At 44.4% G+C, this 27,083-nt stretch overlaps 2 protein-coding genes across 3 annotated transcripts; one reads left to right on the top strand and one right to left on the bottom strand.

Annotated features, from left to right (window-relative positions):
- Positions 1–2,160: 2,160 nt before the first annotated feature.
- Positions 2,161–7,171, top strand: LOC141051934 (endogenous retrovirus group PABLB member 1 Env polyprotein-like). The gene is made up of 2 exons (XM_073549074.1): positions 2,161–4,503; positions 5,112–7,171. Exon 2 carries the CDS (start codon positions 5,454–5,456, stop codon positions 6,564–6,566), a length of 1,113 nt encoding a protein of 370 aa, XP_073405175.1. The 5' UTR covers positions 2,161–4,503; positions 5,112–5,453; the 3' UTR covers positions 6,567–7,171.
- Positions 7,172–8,531: 1,360 nt separating this feature from the next.
- Positions 8,532–27,023, bottom strand: HNRNPL (heterogeneous nuclear ribonucleoprotein L). 2 transcript variants are annotated; one of them, XM_073549073.1, is made up of 12 exons: positions 26,865–27,023; positions 24,024–24,142; positions 23,225–23,465; positions 22,435–22,520; positions 20,223–20,319; positions 19,200–19,272; positions 17,531–17,602; positions 10,566–10,846; positions 10,360–10,481; positions 10,008–10,273; positions 9,832–9,927; positions 8,532–8,814 (listed from the first exon to the last, which is right to left on the bottom strand). In XM_073549073.1, the coding sequence occupies exons 1-12, from the start codon at positions 26,976–26,978 to the stop codon at positions 8,756–8,758; spliced, it is 1,626 nt and encodes a 541-aa protein (XP_073405174.1). In that variant the 5' UTR covers positions 26,979–27,023; the 3' UTR covers positions 8,532–8,755. The 2 variants fall into 2 exon arrangements, with proteins under 2 accessions (XP_073405174.1, XP_073405173.1); XM_073549072.1 differs by having other exon boundaries at positions 26,859–27,017.
- Between the last annotated feature and the right edge of the window lie 60 nt (positions 27,024–27,083).

Below are 27,083 nucleotides of genomic sequence, written 5' to 3'. Positions count from 1 at the left end.
GTACCAGATGTTTTGCGCTCGCACAATGATTTGGAATGACTGGTGAATGAGGATTCATTGTCGTTTACGACCCCGACAATTTGGAGCCCAACGGGGGGCGTGGACAGTGATCCGAGGCTCCTCTGGACCCATGCCTGGATGTCTGTGGATGATACCTGTAGTGGCTGACCTCGAGGACTGATCACCCTCCAAAACACGGTAAGTGAGATCATATACACTGTATGTGTCACACTTGCTAGTGTCTCAGCCGTTATTGGTTTGTCTGTGGTCTCCTTGGGTCTGAGGGGTGACCGGTCGAGTGGTGAGACTGAGTGCGATCCTGTGCCATGCTCTGAACCAGCAACTGAGAGACGTCGCATTCTGCGCGTCCTCGTGTACACCACACCTCCTCCACCGGTCATTGTACTCCATTCAACCACCCTACCCGTGACTATTGTCTAGTAGTGAAGTGGAGTGATAAATTGAGCTAGTTGCAGATTGTGGGGCAACCTAGAGGAAGGGATAGGAGACGCAGCCTCTGTGATATTGTACCAGCTAGGTAATTAAGACGTCCCGAGAAGGGACCACCTGTATTTCTGTGGAGGGCTCTCACTAGGAGACCGCCTCCCGACTGTTGGAATATCGTGGCAGGATAATCTGTTAATCACTGCTGTTCAAGGTTAGGGAAAGGAAATATTGAGCGCGAGGCTCTTTTCCTAGTACGTCGAACGTGAGGCTCCGTACTGTGGAACATCAGTGTTGATATCGCTACCAGTGGTTTTTCTGCAGAGAACCATAGTATTCTGTAAGAGTCATGCTGCGTATCTTAAAGCAGAAGAAGTCTGTGCCCCACAAGTTAGATGAGGATGCTGTGGAGGTCAAGGCAATAGTAGCGTCACGGGAAGGCAAGAAGGCAGTCAAGAATGTTGAGAGATTGTATAAGCATGTAGGATTGCCCTCGTCAGGGAGATTACAGCCGGCTATGTGGCATAATCTCATAGAGAACAAACGAGGCATGTTGAAAGATAAAGGATTGTTAGAACAAGCACAAGCTCATCTGCGAGTTGCGCGAGGCTTGAAGAATGAAGGATGGAAAGAGATTGATGGGGAACAGTCAGGGAAAGATACCTGAAGAAGGAGACCGGTTATGTGATATAATTGAGGATAGATATGGAAGTAGTGCAGCAAAGAACCTGGAAAAAGTATTAATCAAATCCAAAGTGCAAGATAGGCAGGCTGTGTGAATCCTTGTATATATGTCTATGAGAACCTCTGAATAAGATGAGAGATGAGTAAAAAAAAAAAAAAAAAAAAAAATCAGTGAATGAGCACGTATGAATGAATCATCACACATCGTTTTTGTGTCAAGAGATTTGTGACCTTTCTAGTTGTGGTGGAATCCCGGACAGATGCGTTATAGATATTTCAAATCTACATCTGAGACTGAATGAATTGAGTAATGATATAGTTCGTGTTATATGTGGCATTACATTGTAAAGTTTCCTGAATGCATTTGGCCAGAAAAAGGGCAAGGCATGGTTAATCTCATTATACAGTTATCTGCTCTTACAGTGAAATCCCGTGATTTTGAGTTTCTTTGTAGAAATTGATTTTGATAAGTCTAAAGAACTACAGAATTCTGTGAAGGACGACGCTGCATTCTGACGGGAGGGGTGAAGGATGGCGCTGCGTAGTTTTTCTTCTCCCTTCGCTCTTATCTCTGCTGAGTGTGAGCTGTGCTCAAAATTCTCTGTAATTCTATCCGTAAGGTACAAGCTGAAAGATTTGTGCATTTTAAAGCAACAGTACTTAATTGAAGATTGGAAGTTAAAAGTAAGATATGGTGCCTAATTTAGAAGGGAATTGTAAGTGATTGCTTGGTCATTAATGTGTTTGAACCTGCTTCTAGTTGTGTGATTGATTTGTATAGCAAATTGTGTCAAATTACAAGAGACAGAGAAGGAAGGAAGCAGTAAAACAAGTGGGACAAATATTGAAAAAGGCAAAAATACCAGAGTGTGAATGTTTGGATGTACAAAAAGGCACAGACAAGGGAAGAAAATAGCAAGTGAATAAATGATGCTTGAGAATGTGCAGCAGTGTGGAAGGTGTATTATGAATGTTTGATTGACAAAGTGTAACCAGAGACCCAGACAAAACAGATGGACTTGTAAACACTGTGGTCAGACTCAGACAAATCCAGACTGAATAGCTACTTGTGTGACCTGTGCTACTGACCTAAGAGAATTGCACTAAATCCTATCCAGACAAGATCATAAGAAGCTGACATAATAGTGTGGATAGTGGGTAGTGGGGACATTGGCCCTTGAGGAGTAAGCTGACAGTAGACATCAGACGGCCAACCCCATCAGGACCTAGAAGTGTGACTAGAATAAGAAAGATACAGGTGTATTATCCCTGGAGCCCCTCTGACCAGCTAGCTTTGCTGAAGCAGCTGCCTGCCCCTGAAGACCAACCATTCCCGTTTTACAGACACATAAAGGAAGTACAGCAGACATATAAGTGTACCTGGGCAGACCTAGAGAGGTTGGTGAGTTTAAAGGCAGGTGACGCACTAGATCATATAATTAAGACACACAGATGTGACAAAGAATCAGGCTTGGGGCATGGATGATAAATCTGCACGATCTGGGGAGACGTACTGTGAGTCACTAAGACAATGGGCTGCAGTGGAACAATCAGAGCAGTCTGTACTCCTGACTAATGTGACACAGCAAAGAGGAGAGAGAGTAGAGATTTACCTTGGACGGTTACAGCTGAAATGGGCAGACATGGGGTACATTTGCATAAACCCACTTGATGTTAGAATACCGGTGGATGCATTCATTGACGGTATGAACAAAGACTTACGGGACGCAGTACAGACAGCCAGACCTGAATGGAGACATGTAGATCCGAAAGACCTCCTTAAGGTAGCTAAAGAAATTGAGCAAACAAGGACAATAAAACGACCTGTCATGTATGCTGGAGCACAAGGAAAAAAGTGGAGACGTAATAGGAAAGGCATGTGAGATGACACTGACGTTTCTTTTGACAATCTATTCCCCACATGACATCCATGCCATACTCCTACAAGTTCAACCAAAACATCTGTCTATGGCCAGACAGCACCGACTTGAGTGTGCTCTACTAATTCCTGAGTATGTCACTCCTCAAAAGATGTAACGTTCTGAATCCAGCCACCCTCCTGCCTGTGGATTCAGAAAAGGGGGAATTGGTGACCGTATTGGCAAGTGAGGAAGGATACTTTGACATGACGCATGAACATGTCTGCATAGGACTGATGAGTCAGGAGACAGTTGGGTTTGCACACATTCATGAAAAACCTGTTCCTAATGCAGACTTTGAGTTTCTTTTTTGTAGATGGCCCCAGATACCACCAGGATGGACGATTCTACACTGGATATGCAGTAGTATCCTCACATGAGGTAATCCGAGCGGAACCACTCTCTCCTCACATGTCGGCGCAGGAGGCAGAGTTGAAGGCACTCACTGAGGCGTGTAGAGCCGCTGCAGGTAAAGTCGCTAATATTTTCACAGATTCGAAGCCCATTAAAAATGCAGAGCTGGTGAAACAATTGATGGAGGCATTGATGTTACCAGTCCAGGTTGGCATTGTCAAGGTAAAAGCACACACAAAGGTGACTCCGTGGAGGTAGAGGGCAATAGAAGGGCGAACGAGGCTGCTAAAATAGCACAAGGCGGCCTAGAGAGAGCAGTGGACGGTGGCGGGGAGTCAGCGTATTCCAGCCACATTGGGTCTAGATGTCCTGAAATCCCTCCAGCAAAAGGCTGCCCAAACAGAGAAGGTACACCGAGGGAGACTGGGAGCTGAGCTGAACTCAAATGGAGTATGGGAGAATAAGGATAAAATGTGCCCACCAAAGTCCCTGTTCCCAATCATGGCGCAAGCAGCACATGGCCCCAATCACACCTCAAAAAGTCACATGTGTGCCATGGTAGATGCCTTCTGGATCGCTCCTGGCTTCAGTTGCGCAGCCGCGAAACTTGTACAATCATGCCTCATCTGTGCACAGCACAACCCAGGTAAAACAGTAAAAGTCCCTAAGAAAGCGACACCTAGGCCTCTCTACCCGTTTCAGAGACGGCAGATTGACGACATACAGCTACCAAGGTAGGAGTGTATGCAAATATCCTAGTATGTGTAGATCTCTTCTCTGGATGGCCAGAGGCCTACCCGGTGAAAACGGCTACAGCTCGAGCTACTGCAAAGAAACTGGTGATGGAACTAGTACCACGATTCGGTGTCCCTGAAACAATTGAATCAGACAGAGATCCAGATAGTGTGGAAGGAACTCACTGTCTACAACCTGGTGATTACGTATATGTCAAGAAACACTCCAGAAAGACCCTTGAACCCCGATATCAAGGACCTTACCAAGTACTCCTGACAACGCCTACTGCTGTTAAGTTGGAAGGACGACCAACCTGGATCCACGCATCGCATTGCAAACTAGCCACAGGAATTAACAAAGCATAAGAGTGCATAATGTTTTGGTTTGGTTTTGTTGCATTATCTGTAATAATGGTAGCTGCGTGGGACAATCTAAATTCTCCAATGTCCTTGAATAATAAGTTTATACAACATCATGAAAAATTACTAAATGATTGGTCAAAAGACACTCAGTCTCCAGCAGATTGCTGGATCTGCACACATTCACCAATATCGGCCACTAGTATTCCGTTCCTTGTTATTCCTGTGCCACCCGAGGAATTATTTGCCTGGACCAGTTGTTCTGATACACTCGCTAATAATGCCACAAATAATGTGAAGTTATGGAACACAACTGTTGGAATACCTATTGTGGGATGGGTAGGATACCCTTGGTGGCAGGGTAATCTTTCAGGAAGTAACACATACCTTCAATATCTGGCATATAAAGGGGGGGCTTGGGTACCCAGGAATAGAACTCGGTTAACCTACCTGGGGCAAATTCCAATGTATGGCCTACAAGTTAGTTTTAATGTAACTTCCCACTCTACTGATGCCTTCAAACCAATACTGCTAGAAAGAAGGTTGCATAACACGTCCTGGAAGTATTCCAATTTATTTCCCCAGGGCAATAATGAAACTTGTTTTAATATTTCAGGTAATATACCTTGCAACGAGTCATCTGGATATGAGAAAGGAACTCCCACCTGTAGAAATCCCGATGTAGGGTATTGTAGCCCTTTAGGACAACTTCCAAATTGGTGTATGCTTCAGAATGTATCTGCGTTCATAGATTTAGTTCATAGACTGGTATTACAACATTCAGCCCTATGGGACCTACCTAGTGACATGTTCTGGGTATGTGGAGACAATGCATATAAATGGTTGCCAGTAGGGGTAAAAGGTGCTTGTACTCTGGGTCGTTTGACTCCAGCTACCTTTGTTATTCCGAATGACCAGTTGAATACTCAGAGCATACCTAAACACCACTGCCTGTGTCATGAATTTGTTGAAAGGTTTGAAGCCCACTGATTGCCCAGATTACGTCCCACTAATTCATAAGGAACCCAAACTAAAGGTCCCAGGAGAAGTAACTGTATTAGCTGACAATTACACCTGCTATAATTCCCACGACACCACAGGTACACCAGTAGGGATCTTCGAGACAGGTTTCTGCAAAGAGAATAGTTCTCTAGATACTGACTTGTTAATCAAACATACACAATATATGTATGACATTTATTGGTTATGTGGAGATGGTAAGCTCCGTCCTAGGTTGCCAAATGCCTGGACAGGCCAATGCACCCTTGTTAAACTAGCTATGCAGTTCAAGATTCTACCCTGGGATCCAAAGATACCTGATGAACCTACCAGGAAAAGGAGAAGCCTCGATCAGCTCCATATGAGTTATGAAGAAGATCCACTAGTATATATTGATGCTATTGGAGTGCCAAGGGGGGTGCCTGACCAATTTAAAGCCCAGAACCAGATCTATGCTGGCTTTGCTTCTATAATCCCACAGGTGCAGATTAATAAAAATGTTGAATGGATCAATTACATATATTACAGTGAACAAAGGTTTGTCAATTTCAGCCAAGATGCCTTCCAAGGTATAGTTGAAGAATTGGGCCCTAACACTAGAATGACACTCCAAAATCGACTAGCCCTTGATATGATATTAGCTGAGAAAGGAGGAGTTTGTGGGATGGTGGGAGAGGAGTGTTGTACCTATATCCCTCAGAACTCTGGAGTGAATGGAAAAACCATGATAGCCCTTAAAAAGATAACTGGGTTAGCAGCAGAATTGAAAACTAATGCTGGAGTAGACACATCTTTCTTTTCCGGCTGGTTGGGTGGACTCAAGGGATTCCTTCAACAAGCTTGTATAGTACTGATTGCCCTCCTTGTAATTGGATCAATAACTCTTTGTTGTGTTATTCCCTTGTATAAAAAGGTTATTGCCAAAGCAACTCCGACTGGCACCTTCCTCAATCAAGAAGTAGACCCACCAGAGTACGATGGTACTGATCTAGGGAAGATCCCTAAGTATATTCCCCTCAAGAGAGTAGACAAAACCCCCCATTCTCAGATGATGTTAAGAGACTTAGTTTAGGGACAGCGGGAGAACTCCATGTGAGGTTAGTGAAGGGTTCAGCTGCCTGGAGGCCTCTCGCTAGGGGAGAGCTTCTGAGGTGTCTGGATGAAGAAATCCACCTCCCCTTTTCCCATCACATGGACAGTCTCGAAGGATCTTTCATTAAGGGAAAAACTTAGTGTTTAGGGGGGGATTGTCAAGGTGAAAATATATTTTCTTATATAACTTTTATATTTTTATACTGTGAAACAATAAGTTTTTCCTAATTGCTTGCTAATGCAAACGTAACTGTATTAAAGATGGCTGCCAGTGTTCACTTTCACTTAAATTCAGTGTCTAAAGAGTTAAGTTTCATTTCTCCTAAAAAAGATAACTCAGGAATGTGAAGAAGGAGTAACCATCGGGAGACGTTTTGACGAATCAGAGAGAGACTGGACACTAGATGTATACTGCATAAACCCCGCCTAATGCACGCCTTCCCCTAACACTCAATATAGTATTGTGTATTTGTAAATAAAAGCCACTTGTTGTTGTACTGCTCCTGACAGGTGTGGATGCAGGACATTAGCTAAGACTGAATCAGCTGCGTGTCTGAGTCATTCTTAATCGGTACCAGATGTTTTGCGCTCGCACAATGATTTGGAATGACTGGTGAATGAGGATTCATTGTCGTTTACGACCCCGACACCTTGTGCCCTGTAATGTAGGTGCACCGCACCCCAACCTGTCAGGCTTGCATCAGTGGTCAGGACCTTCCAGTGACCTGAGAGATTTTCCTCTGGCAAAGTTGGCTTGAGCCACCAGTGTAGGGACCTCCTGGTTGACGATGTCAACCGGAATTCCCTCTCAAGGGAGAAATGATAAATCCAAAGGGAGTTCGTAGCTATATTCCGCGCTGCAGCTTTAGACAAATTCCAGGAGAATGCTGTATGATCGCAGTGGTTTTATTCTATGCGTTTCAGGGGTCTCATGCCCCCTTCATCAGGAAATACCCCTGAAACGCGTAGAATAAAACCACTGCAATCATACAGCATTCTCCTGGAATTTGTCTAAAGCGGCAGCGCGGAATATAGCTACGAACTCCCTTTGGATTTATCATTTCTTCTGCTGCAGATCCACAGGTCTTCAGTGACCTACCTACACGCTCTTATCTCATCCTAACCAGGTGAGCATATTTCAAGATATACTGTCCTTTGTAACGTGGATAAGACCCTATTGCGCTTTTGTCTCCCCACTTTTTTTTGCAACTGTCAAGGGAGAAGGGATTCCTGTCCCAAGACTTGAGGATGGCAAGTTGAAGAGGCCTGAGGTGAAACTGGGCAAATGGTACCACCTCTATTTCTGCTGCCATCCTGCCGGGGACTCTCATGGCAAACCGGAGGGATCGAGGATTGCGGAGGAGTATGCGAACTCCCAGATGGAGAGCCAGTGTCTTGTCCCTGGGTAGGAGCACCAGACCCCTGGAAGTGTTGAATAGCATCACCAGGAAGGTCAGGGCCTGACTCGGGGTAGTCGAAGACTTTTGTAGGTTGACTAACCAGCCCAGGCGACTCCGTGTCAATTGTGATTGAGACACTGTCCTCGCAGTCCTTGAAGGTGGAAGCCTTGATGAGAAGGTCATCCAGGTATGGAACAACTGCAATACCTCTGGAGCGTAGAACATCCATGGTAGCTGCCATGACCTTGGTAAACGTTCTTGGAGCCGTGGCAAGCCCGAACAGGAGAGCCTCCTAGTGGACAGCAGCATAACACCATGGTTCTGTGTCCCCCAATGAGGCGACAGAGTAAAAATACATCTGTCAACCAAAGCGAGCAACGAAGCAGTGGTCACAAACATGGGACTTGGAGCCGCTACTTATCCTGAAGTAGGGTCTCCATTCATTTGGCCTACCCTGCAAGTAAATTACAGATTAGAGAAACATGCATTTAGTAAAATCTAAGTGTTCAGATCTCCTAAATACAGAAGTAGTCAGACACGAGCAGTTACCAATGAAAGTGTCAGGCTTTATTAAACATGGGAAAGACTAGCAAACGCTCATTCACAGACGCAACACAAGTATCTCCCCAAACAGTTTATTAACATGTGCTAAACACTGGCACAACCATACAAAAAATTAAGAAAAATTATATAATAAACCAGAAATAAAAACTGGCTCAAGGAGCCCAGCGGCGGGGAATAAAGTAGCGATGGGATCGTGTCCTGGAGGTTATGACGCATGCTGGGCGGTGGAGAAGCACAGCTTCAAGGTGTACGGGTATGGGCCATCTGCAAGAAGAGGATTGCAATGAATGATCAGATTATACACAGTAAACCTGGCACAGCCAAAAACAACCTATGTTAGAGGAGTTAACCTTATTATAATTCTGTATTTTAGGAATTTCGCTTCAGGCACAAATTAAGCTATTATACTATGGGAGAGTGCCTGTGTTGTTTTTAGGCATTTTATACATTGTGGTTTACTTTACTGAAAGTGAAAATAACCTTTAATAGGGTGGTCCAGCACAAAAAAAAACAAAACACATCTAAATAAAAGAGGTATCAAGTTGTTGATGAGGCACTTTTCACTGCTGAAAAGAGCTGCAGTTCAAGTGAGCAAAATTCAGCCCCAAGAGAATGGAGCAGTAATCGGCATCTGATCTGCTGCTGTAATGGTGATGTAAATTGCTTGCTCCACGAACTGTTGTGGTTCCCAGAAGCCAAACCCCTAAAGATTAACTACAGGATAAGTTGCTAATTTGTAATACTTGTCTGTAGACTCAGCATTTCTATATTCATTAATAAAGGGGTTGTCTATTAGTTTTAATGTAGAAAGAAAAAAAAAAAAAAAAAAAAAAAAAAACACCCTCTGTAAAATGGAATGAGGGGGATTACTTGCCAACTGCTGCCAATGTCCAACCCCCACTGTTCCAAGATGCCGCTGCAGACCACTTATCAGTGGATCAAAAGCTACAGCCATCAGCACTGACTTCACTGGAATCCAGGACTGTCTCCATATTATGCAGGTCTTATATATTAAGTGGCAAACAGTGACAGATTCCCTTTAAACACATTGTGAAATCCCAGGTTGAGGTACAGTACGATGCTAGTGAATGACGCCTAAAAATCCCCATTCACTCGCATCATACAACATACGCTGCAGATTGTAGACATGCGCTACAGACTACCACATGTGCTTTGCTGCAAGTTTCGGTCAAATGTCCAGTGACTGAATCATACATCTAAATTCTGCATGTTTCACATAATTTAGTTTATATGTAAACATTCACATATACAAGAACTCACTGGGATTCTTCATCTGGTAATGATTCAGAAGACCAAGTGTTTCCAGGGCATCACTCTTAGACTCCCACTCCAACAGCCCTGAAGAGCTCCGCTCACCTAAAGAGAGAAAAAAAAAAAAGTTATGGGAGATGAAGCCCACCTCTGAAATTATAGGTAAAACAGGCAAGGGTCCGTACTTTTACTTTTTCCAGAAAACACTTTGATAGATGTTGGTTTCTTCACACCCAGCTCATCATTGATCTCAAAGAAGTTTTGCTCAGTTACATCTGGTGGGGCATTGAAGAAATGTAGCACATTGCTTGGCTGCTGGATCCGGTTCTTTGCTGCCTGCTCGGGGGAGGTGAAGCGATTGTTTCTGGAGCCGCTGAACACCTTGAAGCTGCATGAACCATCCTCCAGGCCGTACGACTGACCGGGCACAATTGACTGCTGCTTAGATACACTGGAAAAGTAGAAAAGTAGCTAGAGAACTACCAGAGAAAAAAGGAAAGTTTTGCAACTCTGTCCCATACTGACAAGTGAACTCACCAGACACTGAGCTTCTGCCCAAACATGAAGTTATTGTTCAGATGTGTCACTGCTCGGTCCACAGCATACCCATCAGCCATCTCCACCATGGCAGCACCAGGCTTGCTCTTCATAAATTTCACCTAATAGTCAAAGTTGGAGAAGATCAGCGCAGTCCAATATAGCAAGCACTAATAGTGAGATGCCATGGGTTCAGGTCGCCTTACCTTCTCCACATTGCCATACAGACAGAAGATATTGAACACCCGATCGCAATTCATCTTGTTTGGATCAAGTCCGTACACCATGAGCACCGGGCTGTCAGCATGGGGGCCGTATTCTGGGGGCGGGGGTGGTGGGTGACCATACTGAGGACCATAACGATTTGGTCCCCTGCGTGGGGCTCCAACGGGAGGTGGTCCCATCCTACGACTTTCATAGTGTGGGGGTGGGGGGCCGTAACCCTCGTCGTGATAGGGGCCATGGTATCCACCATGTGGGCCTCCACCTGTCGGGAGAAAAAAAAAAAAAAAAAAAAAAAAAAAAAAATGTATGAAGGTGGGGAGGATTCACACTAAGGTGCTCATACACTGGTACATAGAGGGCAAGTACACTTCTGCAAGAAATTCTAAGTATTTTTTTGCTCTTTATTTTCATTTCAGAGGGAGCCTGGAATTCAAGACCCACACCCCTGCATCAATCACTCAAAAGCCAAGTGAATTACAGTGAATCTGTTAGCAGACTTACGCCCAGTAAATTACATGCATTGTCATACTGATTAAAATTATACCGGGGTGAAAAAATCCATCTTGTGGAAAGACCTGCCCACAGGCAACGCTGAAGCACAAACATGTTCAACAGAGTGCTTCGGTGAGATCATTCCTTGGTTTCAATAGCTTCGAGCAGGAAGATAAGACTACCTACAGTCCCGCCCCAGAGCACAAGCGTATCAGTAACTGAAAACGTCTAAACGTGGATTTCTTCACCCCAGGTGTCATTTTAATCAGTTTAACATTGCCAACCTGACAATGCCTGTAGTTTACATAGCAAAATCCTGCTGACAGGTTTGCTTTAAGGGGAATTTGTCAGCAGTTAATTCAAGAGCAGGATGAAGTAATGGCAGAGACTCAGATCCAGCAATGTATCATTTACCAGACTGAGTTTTATGGTTCAATAAAAGTGTCTTCTCAACAGATTACCACTACAGGCAGTGCTGTGGAGTTGGTATAAAATGGACAGACTCACTCCTAAAATACAATTTTTCATGCTACAGAAGTGTTTCATCATGAAAGTAGGGCACATAAGTAGAAGCAGCAATGTAGATTTCCTCATCTCAAACATTTATTAAAACTGAAGCCAAGAATGGTGGGTATAGACCCCTAAAAAGGTCTCAACTTCTCATGTACAGTGGCATTGCAGCCATTTTGTAAATTCAAAAAAGTTTCTCATTAATGTACACAGCATCCAATCTTGACTGATAACAAATGTAGAAATCATTGCAACTTATAAAAGAAAAACTGAAATATCACATGGTCATAAATATTCAGACCCTTTGCACAGACACTCCTATTTAAGTCGCATGCTGTCCATTTCCTTGTGATACTCCTTGAGATGGTTCTACTCCTTCATTGGAGTCCAGTTGTGTTTAATTAAACTTAGGACTTGATTTATAAAGGCACACACCTGTCTATGCAAGACCTCACAGCTCACAGTGCATGTCACACCAAATGAGAATCATGAGGTCAAAGAACTGGCCAAGGAGCTCAGACAGAATTGTGGCAAGGCACAGATCTGGCCAAGGATACAAAAGAATTTCTGCAGTACTCAAGGTTTTTAAGAGCACAGTGGCCTCCATAATCGTTAAATGGGAGAAGATTGGGACCACCAGAAGTCTTTATAGACCTGACCGTTCAGTCAAACTGAGCAATTGTGGGATTAGAGCCTTGAAGAGAGGTAAAGGAGAACCCAAAGATCACGGTGGCTCAGTGCCACAGATGCAGTAGGGAGAAAGTTCCACTAGTCAGGCCTTTATGGCAGAGTGGCCAGACAGAAGCCTCTCCTCAGTGTCAGACATATGAAAGCCTGCATAGTTTGCCAAATTTAAAAAAAAAAAAAAACACCCACCAAGGACTCCCAGACTGATAAGATTCTCTGATCTGATAAGACAAACATAGAACTTTTGGTGATAATTCTCTAAGCGGTATGTGTGGAGAAAACCAGGCACTGCTCATCACCTGCCCGATACAATCCCAACAGTGAAACATGGTGGTGGCATCATGCTATGGGGGCGTTTTTCAGCTGCAGGGACAGGACTTGTTGCAATTGGAAGGAAACATGAATGCGGTCAAGTACAGAGATATCCTGGATGAAAACCTATTCCAGAGTGCTCTGGACCTCAGACATGGCCAAAAGTTCACACAGCTAAATCAAAGGAGTGGCTTCAGAACAACTCTGACCATTCTTAAAGGGGTTGTCTGGGCTTTTCACATAATCTCAGTACATATCTGGGCTGCAGAATTATGACAATAAGTAATTTACTGTGTCACTAGTTTGCACGGTTTTCTAGATATTCTGAACAGAACGTTCAAGGGGGAGGGGGGGGGTGTTATGGCATTGAAGTGAGAACTAGTCGTAACACTTCACACTGTTACAGCTGCTGATTGGACAGGCTGCTCCCATCAGTATTTGTGTCATTAGAGACACAGTGCTCACACATACACTGCACCAAATCTGCTGCTGTGTGAAGACATCAGTGACACAGAGCTGTCTCATTCACACAGCAGAGGCTTTGTCACACAACAGATTACATCAGTGACTGCCATCCCCTGTGCACATTAGAAGCTGCAGACCCCCCCCATCACTGGCCATCACACAGTCTGTCCTCACTGCTGCCAGCAGCCTGGGACAGTGAGGGAAGGAATTACTGATAATGAGTTATGTATTGTAATCATGGAGTGGCCCAGAATACAGGATGATTTTCACTCCTCACTAAGTTTCACTTCCCATAGAAAACTGTTCAGCGTGTGTCTGGGGGAGGAGCAGCTCTCTGCACGGAGGCTGCTGGAGGGGAAGAATTCATTACTGTGTGATGATGGCTGCTTCATGTGGACAGGGAGGGCCTGTAGCTATGGAGGGCGGGGTTGTTGCTATAGAGGGCATGTTTGGAGTAGAGTAGGAGGTTATGACTAGTTCTCATTTCAATGCCATAACACCCCCCCCCCCGTTGGACGTTCTGTTCAGAATATCTAGAAAACCGTGCAAACTAGTGACAGAAAGTAAATTACTTATTGTCATAATTCTGCAGCCCAGATATGTACTGAGATTATGTGAAAAGCCCGAACAACCCCTTTAACTGGCCCAGCCAGAGCCCCGACCTAAAACAAATTGAGCATCTCTGGAGAGACCTGAAAAATGGCTGTCCACCAATGTTCACCATCCAGTCTGAAGGAACTGGAGAGGAACTGCAAGAAGAATGGCAGAGGATTCCCAAATCCAGCTGTGAAAAACTTGTTGCATCATTCCCAAGAAGCCTCATGGCTGTACTAGCTCAAAAGGATGCTTCTACTCAATACTGAGCAAAGGGTCTGAATACTTGTGACCATGTGATATTGCAGTCTCTAACAAATTTGCAAAAATTTTGCACATTTCTGTTTTTCTTTCCAGTCAAGATGGGGTGCAGGGTGTACATTAATGAGAAAAGAAAATTTTTGAATTTACCAAATGGCTACAATGAAACTTTCTGGACCCACTGTATCCTTGAGCACCAATTACAGCTTGACAACAATGTATACTGCTGTTCACAAGAAGCATTGTCTGCTGAGGAATGGCATCCCACTCCTACTGAACAGCAGTCCTCAGGTCATTGAGGTTCTGGGGTGCAGTTACCAGCCTCTACATGGCAACTCAGGTTTTCTATGGGATTCAGGTCTGGAGAAAGTGCAGGCCATTCCCTAATAATGTGACTTCAATGAGCTGGAGCATTGTCATCCATGAAGTTGAAATTAGGCCTCTGTTTTTGTAGAGGCACATTGACTGGATTAATGATAGTTGAGTAGTAGGTGCTTGTCATTGTATCATTCAATGTGTAGGGCAGTTCTGTACTAGACACTATACCACACTATACCAAAGGTTTGTCTGGTGACCAGTGTGATGCATAGCGCTCTCCTAGGCCAACATTGCTGGCGATCATTTCTGGTCAGTGTGAAGAGACTCTGAACAGCACTCCAGCCCCGTGGCCGTTCGCACAGAGTAGACGTTGATGCCCATGCCTGGTGGTGTGGTCAGGTACCCACCCTTAAACCCCAAGGGTGGTTTGCATGTTCATGACCGGGCCAATTTTTACAATTCTGACCACTGTCCCTTTATGAGGTAATAACTCTGGAACGCTTCCATGGATCCTGGTGATTCTGACATGGTTTTCTCGTGACATATTGTACTTCATGTTAGTGGTAAAATTTCATTCAAATAACTGGCGTTTATTTGTGAAAAAAACGGAAATTTGGCAAAAAATTTTTAAAATTTCGCAATTTTCCAACTTTTAATTTTTATACCCTTAAATCAGAGATATGGCACAAAAAACTTAAGCAACATTTCCCACGTTTACTTTACATCAGCACAATTTTGGAACCAAAATTTTTGTTTGTTAGGAAGTTAAGGGTTAAAAGTGGACCAGCGATTTCTCATTTTTGCAACACCATTTTATTTTTACGGGCCACATCACATTTAAAGCCACTTTGAGGTGTCTATATGATAGAAAATACCCAAAAGTGACACCATTCTAAAAACTGCACCCCTTAAGGTGCTCAAAACCACATTCAAGAAGTTTATTAACCCTATAGGTGCATTACAGGAATTCTTTGAATATAAAAAAAAAAAAAAAAAACATTTAACTTTCACAAAAAAAAAAAAAGTGAGGTCTTATTTTTTTGCGGGACAAGTTGACGTTTTTATTGGTATCATTTTCAGGCACGTGACATCTTTTGATCACTTTTTATTCCGATTTTTGGGACGCAGAATTAACAAAAACCAGCGTTTCATGAATTTCTTTTGGGGGGGTGTGTTTACACCATTCCGCCTGCAGTAAAATTGATAAAGCGGTTTTATTCGGGTCAGTACGGTTACAGCGATACCTCATTTATGTCTTTTTTTATGTTTTGGCGCTTTTATGCAATGAAAACAATTTTATATAAAAAATTATTTTTGCATCGCTTTATTCTGCGAGCTACAGCTTATTTTTTTGCTGATGCTGTATGGCAGCTCGTTTTTTGCGAGACAAGATGACGTTTTCAGCGGTACCATGGATATTTATATGCATCCTTTTGATCGCGCGTTATTGCACTTTGTTCGGCGGTATGATAAATTATTTTTTTGCTTAGTTTTTTTCATTTTTTAAGGGGTTATCTAATGGGACAGTTTTATAGGGCGGGTCGTTACGGATGCGGTGATACCAAATGTGTACTTTTGTTGTTTGTTTTTTTTATTTCCAAAAAATGAATTAGGGAATATTTTGTTTAATTTATCTATTTTAAAATTTACACTTTTTTAACTTTATTACATTGTCCCAGGGGGGACATAACTGTCATGTGACAGATCGCTGATCTGTCACATGACAGATCACTGTGACAGATCAGCGATCTGTCACAGGCACTGCACTTGGCTTCCTCGTGCTTGTGCTTTGCAGGCACTGAGGAAGCCAGGTCCCTGCAGGCCCCCGTCGCCATCTTGGGTTCGGGGGACCTGCAGGGATGGAGCCCCCTGCAGCAGCGCTGCACATTGCGCTGCTGTGGGGGGGGCTCACGGAAGCACGGAGGGAGCCCCCTCCCTGCCGAGGCTTCCCTTTAGTCCCCGGTACACCACGATCGTGTTTGATCGCGGTGTGCAAGGGGTTAACATGTCAGGGGCGGTCACAGACCGCCCCTGACACATTGACACCTGGCCGCGATCAGCGGCGCTCACCACGTGGTCGCCGCTGATCAATGTGACGTACTATCCCGTCCTTGAAATTAAGTCCCAGGGCACATGGATGGGATAGTTCATCACATGGCAGAAAGGGGTTAAAAACCAAAGGAAAAAAACAGTGTGTGCATATACCCTAATGAAAAGTAAAAAAGCAAGTGCATTAAACATAGGGTACTTGGTAAACACTGTTTTGATCGAAAAAGTATAAAGCTGTCCCTCCACGGCAAGGTGTACCCATTTGAGACAGTAACTACACTAACGGTTAAAACCTACCTAGTGGGTGTAGTGGCAGAGACTCTGGGTCCCAAACGGACACTCCGCTTCAGAGGGCCTATAAGTGAACTACACAGCTCAGTAGAAAGGAGGCCACACCCTATGTACTTGGTAAACCAAGTACCCCATGTTATTTAATGCACTTGCTTTTTTTTACTTATTTTAATTAGGGTATATACACACTTTTTTCCCCTTTGGTTTTGCTTGCTTTTATGGCCAGTGTGAACATGCTTTTACATGATGCATGTCATTCAATTCTACTCCAGTTCAGTTTTTTTTTTCGTTTTTCTTCAGCATTTTTGTATTCAGTACAAATAGGGTGTGGCCTCCTTTCTACTGAGCTGTGTAGTTCACTTATAGTCCCTCTGAATCTGGGTGTCCGTTTAGGACCCAGAGACTCTGCCACTATTCACACTACGTAGGTTTTAACCATTAGTGTAGTTAGTCTCAAATGGGTACACCTTGCCGCAGTGGGACAGCTTTATACTTTTTTTGATCAAAACAGTGTTTACCAAGTACCCTATGTTATTTAATGCACTTGCTTTTTAACTTATTTATTTTCATTAGGGTATATACACACACTTTTTCCTTTGGTTTTGCTTGCTTTTATGGCCAGTGTGAACATGCTTTTACATCATGCATGTCATTCAATTCTACTTCAGGTACCCACCCTTGCAGGTAGTGAGCATGCAGACCACATGCAGCTAAACGCTCAGGATCAGTGTGCCGGGTATTGACACTACGAGACTCGCCCTGAGTTTATTGCAAGTGTGACCCCGGCCTAAGGGTTCCTCTGGGGAAATTCATTAAACATAGAAAGACAACTGTTGCAGATGACGTCCTGTGGACAGGTGCCAATCAGGACCATCACCTCCTGATCAGACTATGGAGTCGGAGCAACTTTTTTTTTTTTTATTTGGTGCATCCTTTGGGCTGTCGGTAGCGTGATGCGGCATCTTACCATACTCTGCGGGGTGGTCTCCTAGTAAGGGTGGATTTCGCTGCCGTTTGTTAGGAGTTCCTGCAGTATCTCCTATAATTTAAGCATAGAGACCAATCAGCATTTTGTGTCATCCTGGCATTGTAAACCCCCACCATTTAATCAAGAATTGGGGTCCACATCCTTGCTGACTGCTCCCAATTTAAATAAACTGTGTATCAAGGCTTTGAAGCAAATAAAACATACAATTACTACAAAGCACCCTCTATAATGGCATTGAAAAAGTCCGACATCCCTTATCACCTCCCAAACCCAGGACTGCTCGGCAACAAAGTGACCTTGATACACAGCCACCCTTGTTCCTCCCCCATCAGCCACCAGCCCTTATAGCAAAAAAAAACAAAAAAAAAAAACAAAAAACTAAAATATATATCTGACAGAGCACAAGACATTTCATTTGGGAAGATTGAGAAAAGACTTACTTACAGCAGTGTCCCAGTGACAACAACTTATCTGTATTTCTCTTACCATTGGATACCTCATGTGTGCGTAAGCAGAGCTCTGAAAGGTGCCGCCCCGCCATACACACGTTGCGACCCTGCATCACATGGTTTCAGTAATGAGTTACAAACGAAGGTCAAAACACAACTCAACAAATTCTGAAAAGAGTTGCTAAAAGAAAAAAAAAAAAAATGGTTTCTCCGTGTTTCTGTGTGCTCCAATGTGCATGTTTCACTTGTGATGCTGCTAGCGGGTGTCTGGGCGCACGTCCTGTATCTTGAAGAGGTGTTTAAAAAAACAAGGTTGTGTTTCAGGCTCTTCTGGACTTGTCTGTGAGAAATGGAGGTTCGCATTGGAGCTAATGTTGTAGCATGTCCCGTCTCTGGCCTGCCGTGGCATGTGCCGACCCACTTCTGTGCCCATTGTGAATGCTCTGCTATGGCATGTGTCCGTCAGTTTCACTGTACTTGTAACATGTCTGCTGTAGTGTGGAGCTCGGTCTCTGTACTGGAAGCAGCACTGCACTTGTTACATGCCTGTTGGAGCCCCCGTTTCAGCGTCTTTCTCTTGGTTCACCGTGTGATGTTCTCCGTGTGTAGAAGGGCCTGGTCTCTGCGATGCGTGTCTCCATGCTTTCTCACTACACTGTGTGTTTTTAATAACAGACAATGTGCAGACGAGGGCCTGTCAGTCCTGGACCGCAAGAGGGAGTCGGGGAAATTCCCACTAGTGGGACACCCCTGAAAACCAAATACTGCCGCCTCAAGGGTCAATGCCTTCATCTCAGGCAGCACTGAGCTGGCCCCTGCACATGGATTCTAGTTATGTACCTTGGAAAAGAAATGTGTTAGGTTTGGACATGTAATGCCATTGCTTGCTCTAGGGAGAAACGGTCAGGAGCCAAACGGCTCAGAAATAGTTTAGGGAAGGGGGTACATGCCAGAGGGTTCATGTAAAATTTGCAAAGTGAAACAAGTTTGAGAAACCCTAACTTACATTTCTATCCAGATCTTACACTGTTAAAATAGGGTTCGTTGTAGGGGGAAAAAAAATAAATAAAACGGGACCATGTTTCTTGGTAGCCAAGAGTAAAGCAATGGCATTGTAGTGTGACGTGCCAGTCTGGTGCATTTGATCAAACTAATGAATAGAGAATGTATACATAAAACACGCCAAGGGAAATTTTTACCTTGTCCACTCAGAGTCGGGTTGGTGTAGTCCCAAGTGTCCTGGTCGTTTTTGAAGACGTTCAGTCTTGTGGGCTGTGGAAAGATGAAAAACATGAATTGTAATGTGAAACCCAGAGACAGGACACTTTAATGCAGGGGTGGGAAACTGCTGCAGGCCCCAAAAAAAACACCTTTCATCTGGCCCTGGGTAGATTCCCAGGGACTGAAGTGGCTAGGGTTGATAGCTTTAATTTCACAGTCACCAGCCTTTCAGTTTGTTCTTGCTCTGTGAGCATGTGCACACTATGTTCACCATTGAACGCTGAGGCTCATGCAATGAAAGATTATATCCTGTTACCAGTGTCAGGACAGACTTTGTAGGCAGAATTAGTGAAATTTGTACGGCTCCCGAAGGATGGCATAAATATCCAAATAGCCCAAGGCAGAAAACAAAATCCCTGCCCCTGCTTTAACCCGTTCATGACCAGAGCTTTTTGGTTTTGCGTTTCATTTTTCACTCCTTCCCAGAGCCATAACTTTTTTTTTTTTTCTTTAACTTTTGGCATGCTTCAATAGCCTCCATGGGAGGCTAGAAGCTGCCACAACTTGATTGGCTCAGCTACATACAAGCGATGCTCAGATCGCCTTTACGAAGCAGAATTACTGGTTTGCAATAAACGCCGACCACCAGGTGGCGCTCATAGCAATCCGGCATCAACAACCATAGAGGTGTCAAAGGTTTCAAGGAGACCTTTGGTTGTCATGCTGACACCGGTGACCCGCAATCACGTGACAACGGTGAGAGCATTTCCAGCCAGATGTGCTTCTTAAATGCCGCTGTCAGAGTTTGATCGCTATTCTGCCCATGGCTATTTCAGACACATCAGCTGTCGTGTCATGCTTTGAGGTGGGCTCAATTACCGGAGCCCACATCAAAGTGGGGGATATCGACATGGGATGTACTATACAATCCTATATCAGTTAATGCCTAGTGCTGCTCTGCCCACAATACCCAGTGGCCATGTTCACCATCTCAGACTTACCTTAGCATATTCAATCTTTAGAGTGCAACATCCTGAGTAAATGTCTGCTCCATTCAAAGAAGCCTTGGCACGTTGAGCGCTTTGTACAGAGTCAAATGTAGGAAAGGTTAAGGAAAAATATATAAAAGACATTTTGCAAATCCAGTTAAATAATCAAAGCATATGTTTGATTTGATAAAACAAGTTATCTAGTCAAATGAACATAGTTTACACTGTACATATACGTTCCTGTATATAGGAACATTACCTACTTTCAGAAAGCTTTCTGCTACAAGTCACGGTATTTATATAGCACCATTGATTCCATGGTGCTGTATATAACAAGGGATTACATACAAATTACAGATATCACTTACAGTAAACAAACTTACAATGACAGACTGATACAGAGGGGAGAGGACCCTGCCCTTTCGGGCTTACATGCTACAGGATGGTGGGGAAGGAGACAAAAGGTTGGTGGGTTGCAGCAGTTCCGGTGTTGGTTGAGGGGATATCTTCAGTAGTAGTGAGGAGGCAGCAGGGTCATTGCAGGCTTTCTTGAAGAGGTTTTCAGGTTCCGTCTGAAGGATCCGAATGTGGTTGATAGTCGGACATGTTGGGGCAATGAATTCCAGAGGATGGGGGCTATTCGGGAGAAGTTTTGGAGGCGGTTGGGTGAGGAGCGAATAAGTGTGGAGGAGAGAAGGAGGTCTTGGGATGACCGGAGATTACAAGAGGGAAGGTATCGGGAGATTAGTTCAGAGACATATGGGGGGGGAGACAGGTTATAGATGGCCTTGTATGTCAGTATTAGTAATTTGAACTGGATACGCTGAGGGAATGGAAGCCAGTGAAGAGATTTGCAGAGGGGAGAAGTAGCGAGGAGAGCGATGAATTAGTCAGGTAGCAGAGTTAAGGATGGACTGGAGAGGTGCGAGGGTGTTAGCAGGGAGGCCACCTAAAATGTTGTTGCAGTAGTTGAGGCAGGAGAGGAGGGCGTACACAAGCATTTTAGTAGATTGAGGGTTGAGGAATGGACGGATTCTGGAAATATTTTTGAGCTGGAGGCGACAGGAGGTAGAAAGGGCTTGGATGTGCGGTTTGAAGGACAGGGTAGAGTCAAGGGTTACTCTAAGGCAAGAGACTTCCGGTACTGGGGAAAGTGTGATGTCATTAATTGTGATAGATTGGTCAGGTAAGGAAGATCTGTGAGATGGAGGAAAGATGATGAGTTCAGATTTGTCCACAATGAGCTTGAGGAAGCGAGAGGAGAAGGAGGATATGGCTGATAGAACACGCCAGGATTCTGGGCAGCAGAGGTGACATCTGGGCCAGAGAGGAAGATCTGAGTGTCGTCAGCATAAAGGTGGTACTGGAATCCATGGGACTTTATGAGTTGACCCAGGCCAAGGGTATAAATTGAACAAAGCTCACACAACCCGAGTATGTGCTGTAGACTAGTCAGAGGCAGGTGTGCCTGGCAGCTTCTCACAGCCCACTGGAGATGACTCACAGCAGGATGAAGAACCTGAGGCCCGCAGGCCATTTATGGCCCTCGATTAACTTTTATCCAGATTCCTGGAGACCGTAGTTTTGGGCCAGCAGTTGGCTCTTTAATTTCTTCTTACTCTGTGAGCAAGCAGTGTACAACGCTAAATACTGAATGCAACGAAAGATTACGTCCTAACACCAGTGCCAGCATCAGGACATACTTTAAGTGAGCTGTTAGTGCAGGATTTGTACGGCCATTGAAGAATTATATAAGTGTCCAAGAAGCCCAGGATTAAGGCATTTCCCCAAAATGCACGTCGGGGTGTGCCACTGCATCAGCAGGAGGTAATGTCCGCTCTATACAGGTTTCAGATCTGTTCTACGTCTTCTGTATTTTTTTTTATTTTAGCTATTGGCTACAATATAACATGTAGTGTAAACCAATAGGCTGTCTTTACATATCTTGATCTGCATATACTTTAACACCTAAATTTTTTTTTTTTTTTTTTTTGTATAGTTTGTATGGTAGTGTCAGATCCATAACAAGGCTCTACTGCCACCGCTCCTGTTTCTTCCCTGCACAACAGCCCTGAATGGGCCGTAGTGACGGTGGACCACTGCTCCACCACCCATCAGATGATCACAAAGTGGTGGTATATTCTAGAAATACACAACAGTGTTAGGCTGGAATAGCTCTTCAGAGTGTGTTAGATTAGAAAAATTTAATTTCTTAAAAGGATATTCAACCATGGCCTGGACGCCATTCTTCCTAAAGATAACAATCCGTTGGACAGGCCCACATGGATTACAAATGGTGTACAAGACATCCTAAATGATATTAAAAACAACAATGAGCTCTAATAGTGCATGGATTTCTACAATTAAAGTCTTAGCATATATTTCAAGTAAAACAGAAAAGTCACATCAGTGGAAGCAAGTACTTGCAAACTGTCCCCTTCAAATAGAGTGTAAAATATGGGGGTGGGATTCATGATGGGAACCTTAGGTCTGCAGGGCATTTACAGCCCTCGATGATCTTTTATCTGGCCCCCAGGCAGATTCCAGTGACCTCAGCGCTTGGGACGGTAGCTGAAGTTTGACAGCTGACCGGCTCATTGATTTCTTAGTGCTTGGTTGGCATGGGCCTCACAGGACATACTTTGAGGGCAGAGTTACCATGCAATTTGTACAGCCCCCCCTGAGAAATGGTATAAATATCTAAGTGGAGAGATAGATAGATAGATAGATAGATAGATAGATAGATATATATCTACATAAAGAATGCCACACCCCTATCCTAACAGATTAGCAGAACAGGGTCAGCTCCCAGAGACTGCATTCAGAGCCAGCCAAAAAATGAATGGTGAGTAACAAGTGCAATCAGATCTAGACAGGCACAAGACTGCCACCCATGGTGATTGCCAAGTCCATAGTGATCAGTGGTAGAGAAGTAACCAGGCCCTTCATATCGTGTCTGGGAAGTACAGATCAAAATGTGACTTACTGTGGAAGCTTTCGGCACTACACCTTACCGTAGTGATTGAATAAATGGGGTTGAGGATGGTGAAGAGTAACACATTGTTGACACCCCTCGAGTCATCTCCAGTGTCAACAGGGCGAGAGATCTTCTGACTTGTGGAGTAGTTGACAAAAGCTGGGTGACCAGCAACGTATATCTGGTTGTCGGCAGCATAGTTAACAGCATTACAGGCTCCCAGAACGTCCTCAAACTCCACCAGGGCTTGTCGCTTCTTGGGCATTACAACTACATAACTGTGGATAGAAGGGACCCAACAGGTCAGCATCACCGGACTGCACACAGAAAGTTACAAGATATGAATATAGATTCACAACATATACAAGTCACAGCGGAGAGAGAATGTACTGCCTCTAAAACTGAAGACATGTCTGGATGCAGCCTAGAGGCTGCCCATGGTACACACAGCACATATTAGACACCAGATCTGCAATCTCAGCCAGGTATGATTTACTCCTATATGCTGTGGCGTTTCAGAAAGAAAACTACATTTAACAAGCCAACCAGGAACATGCCTCTCAAGTGACTAAAGGCTGCTCATCTGCAGCTTCTCTGTCCCACTCCTTGGAGAGACGGCTGTTCGATGGTGCAGGGCACAGAGGATTAGGCAGTCACTGGCCTCTTAGACAATGCACACAGGCAGGTTTAAAATGTATGTTTCATCTCAAAGAAAAAACAAACCTGGCTGTAAGGACAGAGCCGGGATGCATTTATGCCACCTGTGGTTCGACTGTATGAATCAGGTTCACTTTAAGAAAAAATAAATAAATCACAAATGCTACTTTTCGTCTTACCTGATGGTACCAAACTCCTGAAGGGCCTCCGCAAGATCAGCCTCCACAACACCATCAATTAACCCCCTCACGTGGACCACCGGAGAAGCCGGGGTCTTGTGAGGGTCTTCGTATCCCTCCTAAAAAAGATTATATGTAATTGTGATAAACCAAACCATTATGCAGCCTGCACAGCTGGAAGCAGCTTGACAGAGAAGATTCAGAACCTCATCGTACATAAGGTGAACCGGGATTATTCCTATTACAGGACCACAAGGGACTTCCATAGGCCAAAAAGATAAATACATGTAAGGGTTAGTTTTGATGCCTATTTTGGAGGGGGGGGGGGGGGGGGGGGGGTTTATCTTGCTATTTTTTGCAACAAATTCCTTATACTGCTTCTTGACCATCAAGGGGGCACAATTTATTCTGCACTGAAATGTCAATGCAGTAGACTGTAGCTGCAAGGAGGCGGCTGTGAGACAAGCAGACCCCTCCCCCCCACAGAAGTAAAGGGCCCGTCTCACTAAGCGATCTCTGTAGCGAGATCGCTGCTGAGTCACAACTTTTGTGACGTAACAGCGATCTCACCAGCGAGATCGCTATGTGTGACAGCGATCAGCGAGCGGCCCCCCTACCGGTATCGCTGAAAGAAACCTCTGGACATTTCTTTGGTCGCTGGTCTCCCGCTGGCCAGCACGCATCGCTGCGTGTGACAGGCGGGAGAAAAGCGATCAGGTGTAAAAAAAAAAAAAAAAAAAAAAAAAAAAATTAAAAATAGAGTTATTCTCACCTTCCGACGTCCCGTTCAGCCATCCTGCCTCTCTCCACGCTCCCATCCCAGTGATCCTTTGCACGAATGACCGCGAGACTTTGTGATCCCTCGAGACCGTGACATCTCGGCGGTCATTCGTGCAAAGGATCACTGGGACCGGAGCGTGGAGAGAGGCAGGATGGCTGAACAGGACGTCGGAAGGTGAGAATAACTTTTTTATTTTGATTCTATTTTTTACAGCGATGCCGGGCGCTCAGCATAGCTGTGCTGATCGATGGTGAAGCTGTCTGTGTGACAGCTCACCAGCGATCACATAGCGATCCTGACACCTTGATATCGGTGTCGGGATCGCTGGTAAGGCCTCTTTCACACTTCAGTTTTTTACAATCAGTCACAATCCGCCAGGTTTTGAAAAAAACAGATCCTCAATTTTCTTTTGAGGATCCGTTTTTTATCTCCATTGACTTTCATTAATGGCGGATTGTGACAGATTGCTGTCCGTTGCATCCGTTTTTTTGAGGATCCGCCAAAAGTTGCTGTCCGTCACCATCCTCAAAGATTTCAAAACGGAGCTTGCAACGTTTTTTTCTGGCGGATCCTCCAGACACTCATTTAACCCGAAATTCTTTCTGGGTGCCGGACAAAAAATTCTCTCTCATTATATATGAGAAAACAAAAAAATCTAAAACTTGAAAATGTAAAAATTTAGCAAGAATATAAACATGGAACCACGTGTTGTGAAAGCAAAATAAAAAAAATCCCACACTTGAATAGTCAGACAAGATTAAAAATGGGCTTGGTCAGGATCAGCAGCTGCCGTGGTTCCAATATTTGCCAGTGTTCTCTCTTTATGGTCATAGTTGCAGAGTCTTGCTTTCTAGATGTCACCATTGATTTTATCTGAACACATTTTGCACCAATGTATCAGCCAGGAGTGATTTTTATAAGAGGTCTGGAATTTTTGCAATATTTTAGTGAAAAATAGGACACTTGGCTATTAAAATGCACAAAAGATAGGTTAAAAGACAAAAAATGCAATTGATTTCACAATTAAATGAACCAGCTGTGCTGCTTTGGAGAATTTGTCAAAAGAAAAAAAAAAAAAAAAAAACGTGTAGAAAGATCTGGGCCTGGAGTTTTGAGAGAAGCCTGCACCATCTCCTGCAGTTCACACCCTAGGTCCCCCAGTATCATCACAATTGATCTAGGAGGGCGCCCTACTCAGTTAGCCCACCTTATAGGACCACTAATAAAAATTTTATTTCTATAGCGTCAACATTCCACAGCACTTTACATTATAGAGAGGGCTTGTACAGACAATACACATAGAAAAAAAAACAAAAAAAAACAGATCCCAAGAGGAATGAGGGCCCTGCTCGCAAGCTTACAATCTATGACGAAAAAGGGAGACACGAAAGGTGGGTGGTAACAGTTGCTACTAGTCTATATATAAGGTTATAGCAGAAACCAGATCTACTGGTCTAGGACTACAACTACCAGCATGCCCCACAACTGGTGGTCTGCAGGCAGCTGCCACAGCCATTCCTCGGGGAACTATGTCTACCAGCAACTCCATCCAACAAGATGAGGCCTGTGCCGCCAGGGTTTATCTTTGTCAGCTGTGGTGGTCGGCTCAGAAATCAAGCTCCCACCCACACAGCAGGCCTAGGTCATCGCTTTATAACATAGGACTACCCCTTCAAGGCACCATCTTAACGTGGCTTAAAAAGGTTTTAAGGGGACCCGGCTGCGGCTCATTGCCTTTAAACTAAAATCCCTTTAAAAAGAAGCCGCAAACAACCACTCTTGTACACATCTATAGACCTGTAAGGCCAGCAGGCAACATAGGTAGCCAGCCCCGGGGACCTCGTGTAGGACCCTCCGGGCACCCTTTGAGTATAGGACCCCAGGCAGACAGACGTTATATTCGTCAATGACAAAAAAAAGTTACTGAAAATGAGCTTCCCTTTTAAATGATGGTGAAGGCGGCACAACAGCGGAGGGATCCTGAGCATCCTGCTAACAGCGCCACGCCGCCCGCACTGTACAAAGCGACATAAAACATGACGGAAATGCCTTACTCTTACCGCCGTGGCCGCCACGCTGTCGTCTGTTCCGTCCGTCTTCTGCCTCTTAGGGGCACGGCCACCCTCGGTCCCGTAATATGCTGACCTTCCTCCCACCGCTGCAGTTGCCGCCATCTTCAGAGATCCGCCGGGACTGAGAGGTCCTTAACATGGCGCCGGGGCTAAACCAAAACCGCCCTGCCTACTTACTGAAGCGCTATTGGTGAAACTGAATGCCAA

This window comes from Dendrobates tinctorius, unplaced genomic scaffold, assembly GCF_039654945.1.
Source record: "Dendrobates tinctorius isolate UK_male_01 unplaced genomic scaffold, ASM3965494v1 ptg000158l, whole genome shotgun sequence".
NCBI lineage: Eukaryota > Metazoa > Chordata > Amphibia > Anura > Dendrobatidae > Dendrobates > Dendrobates tinctorius.
This window is presented reverse-complemented; position numbering and strand designations above follow the sequence as displayed.

Bases quoted from the DNA above. Each gene is read 5' to 3' on its own strand.
- LOC141051934 (XM_073549074.1), top strand. From the start codon at position 5,454: ATGAATTTGTTGAAAGGTTTGAAGCCCACTGATTGCCCAGATTACGTC.
- HNRNPL (XM_073549072.1), bottom strand. From the start codon at position 26,978: ATGGCGGCAACTGCAGCGGTGGGAGGAAGGTCAGCATATTACGGGACC. The intron at 17,603-19,199 runs GTAAAAATTTCC...CTTAAATTATAG, and splicing joins CCCGACTCTGAGTGGACAAG to GAGATACTGCAGGAACTCCT. The intron at 9,928-10,007 runs GTACGGACCCTT...TTCTCTCTTTAG, and splicing joins GTTTTCTGGAAAAAGTAAAA to GTGAGCGGAGCTCTTCAGGG.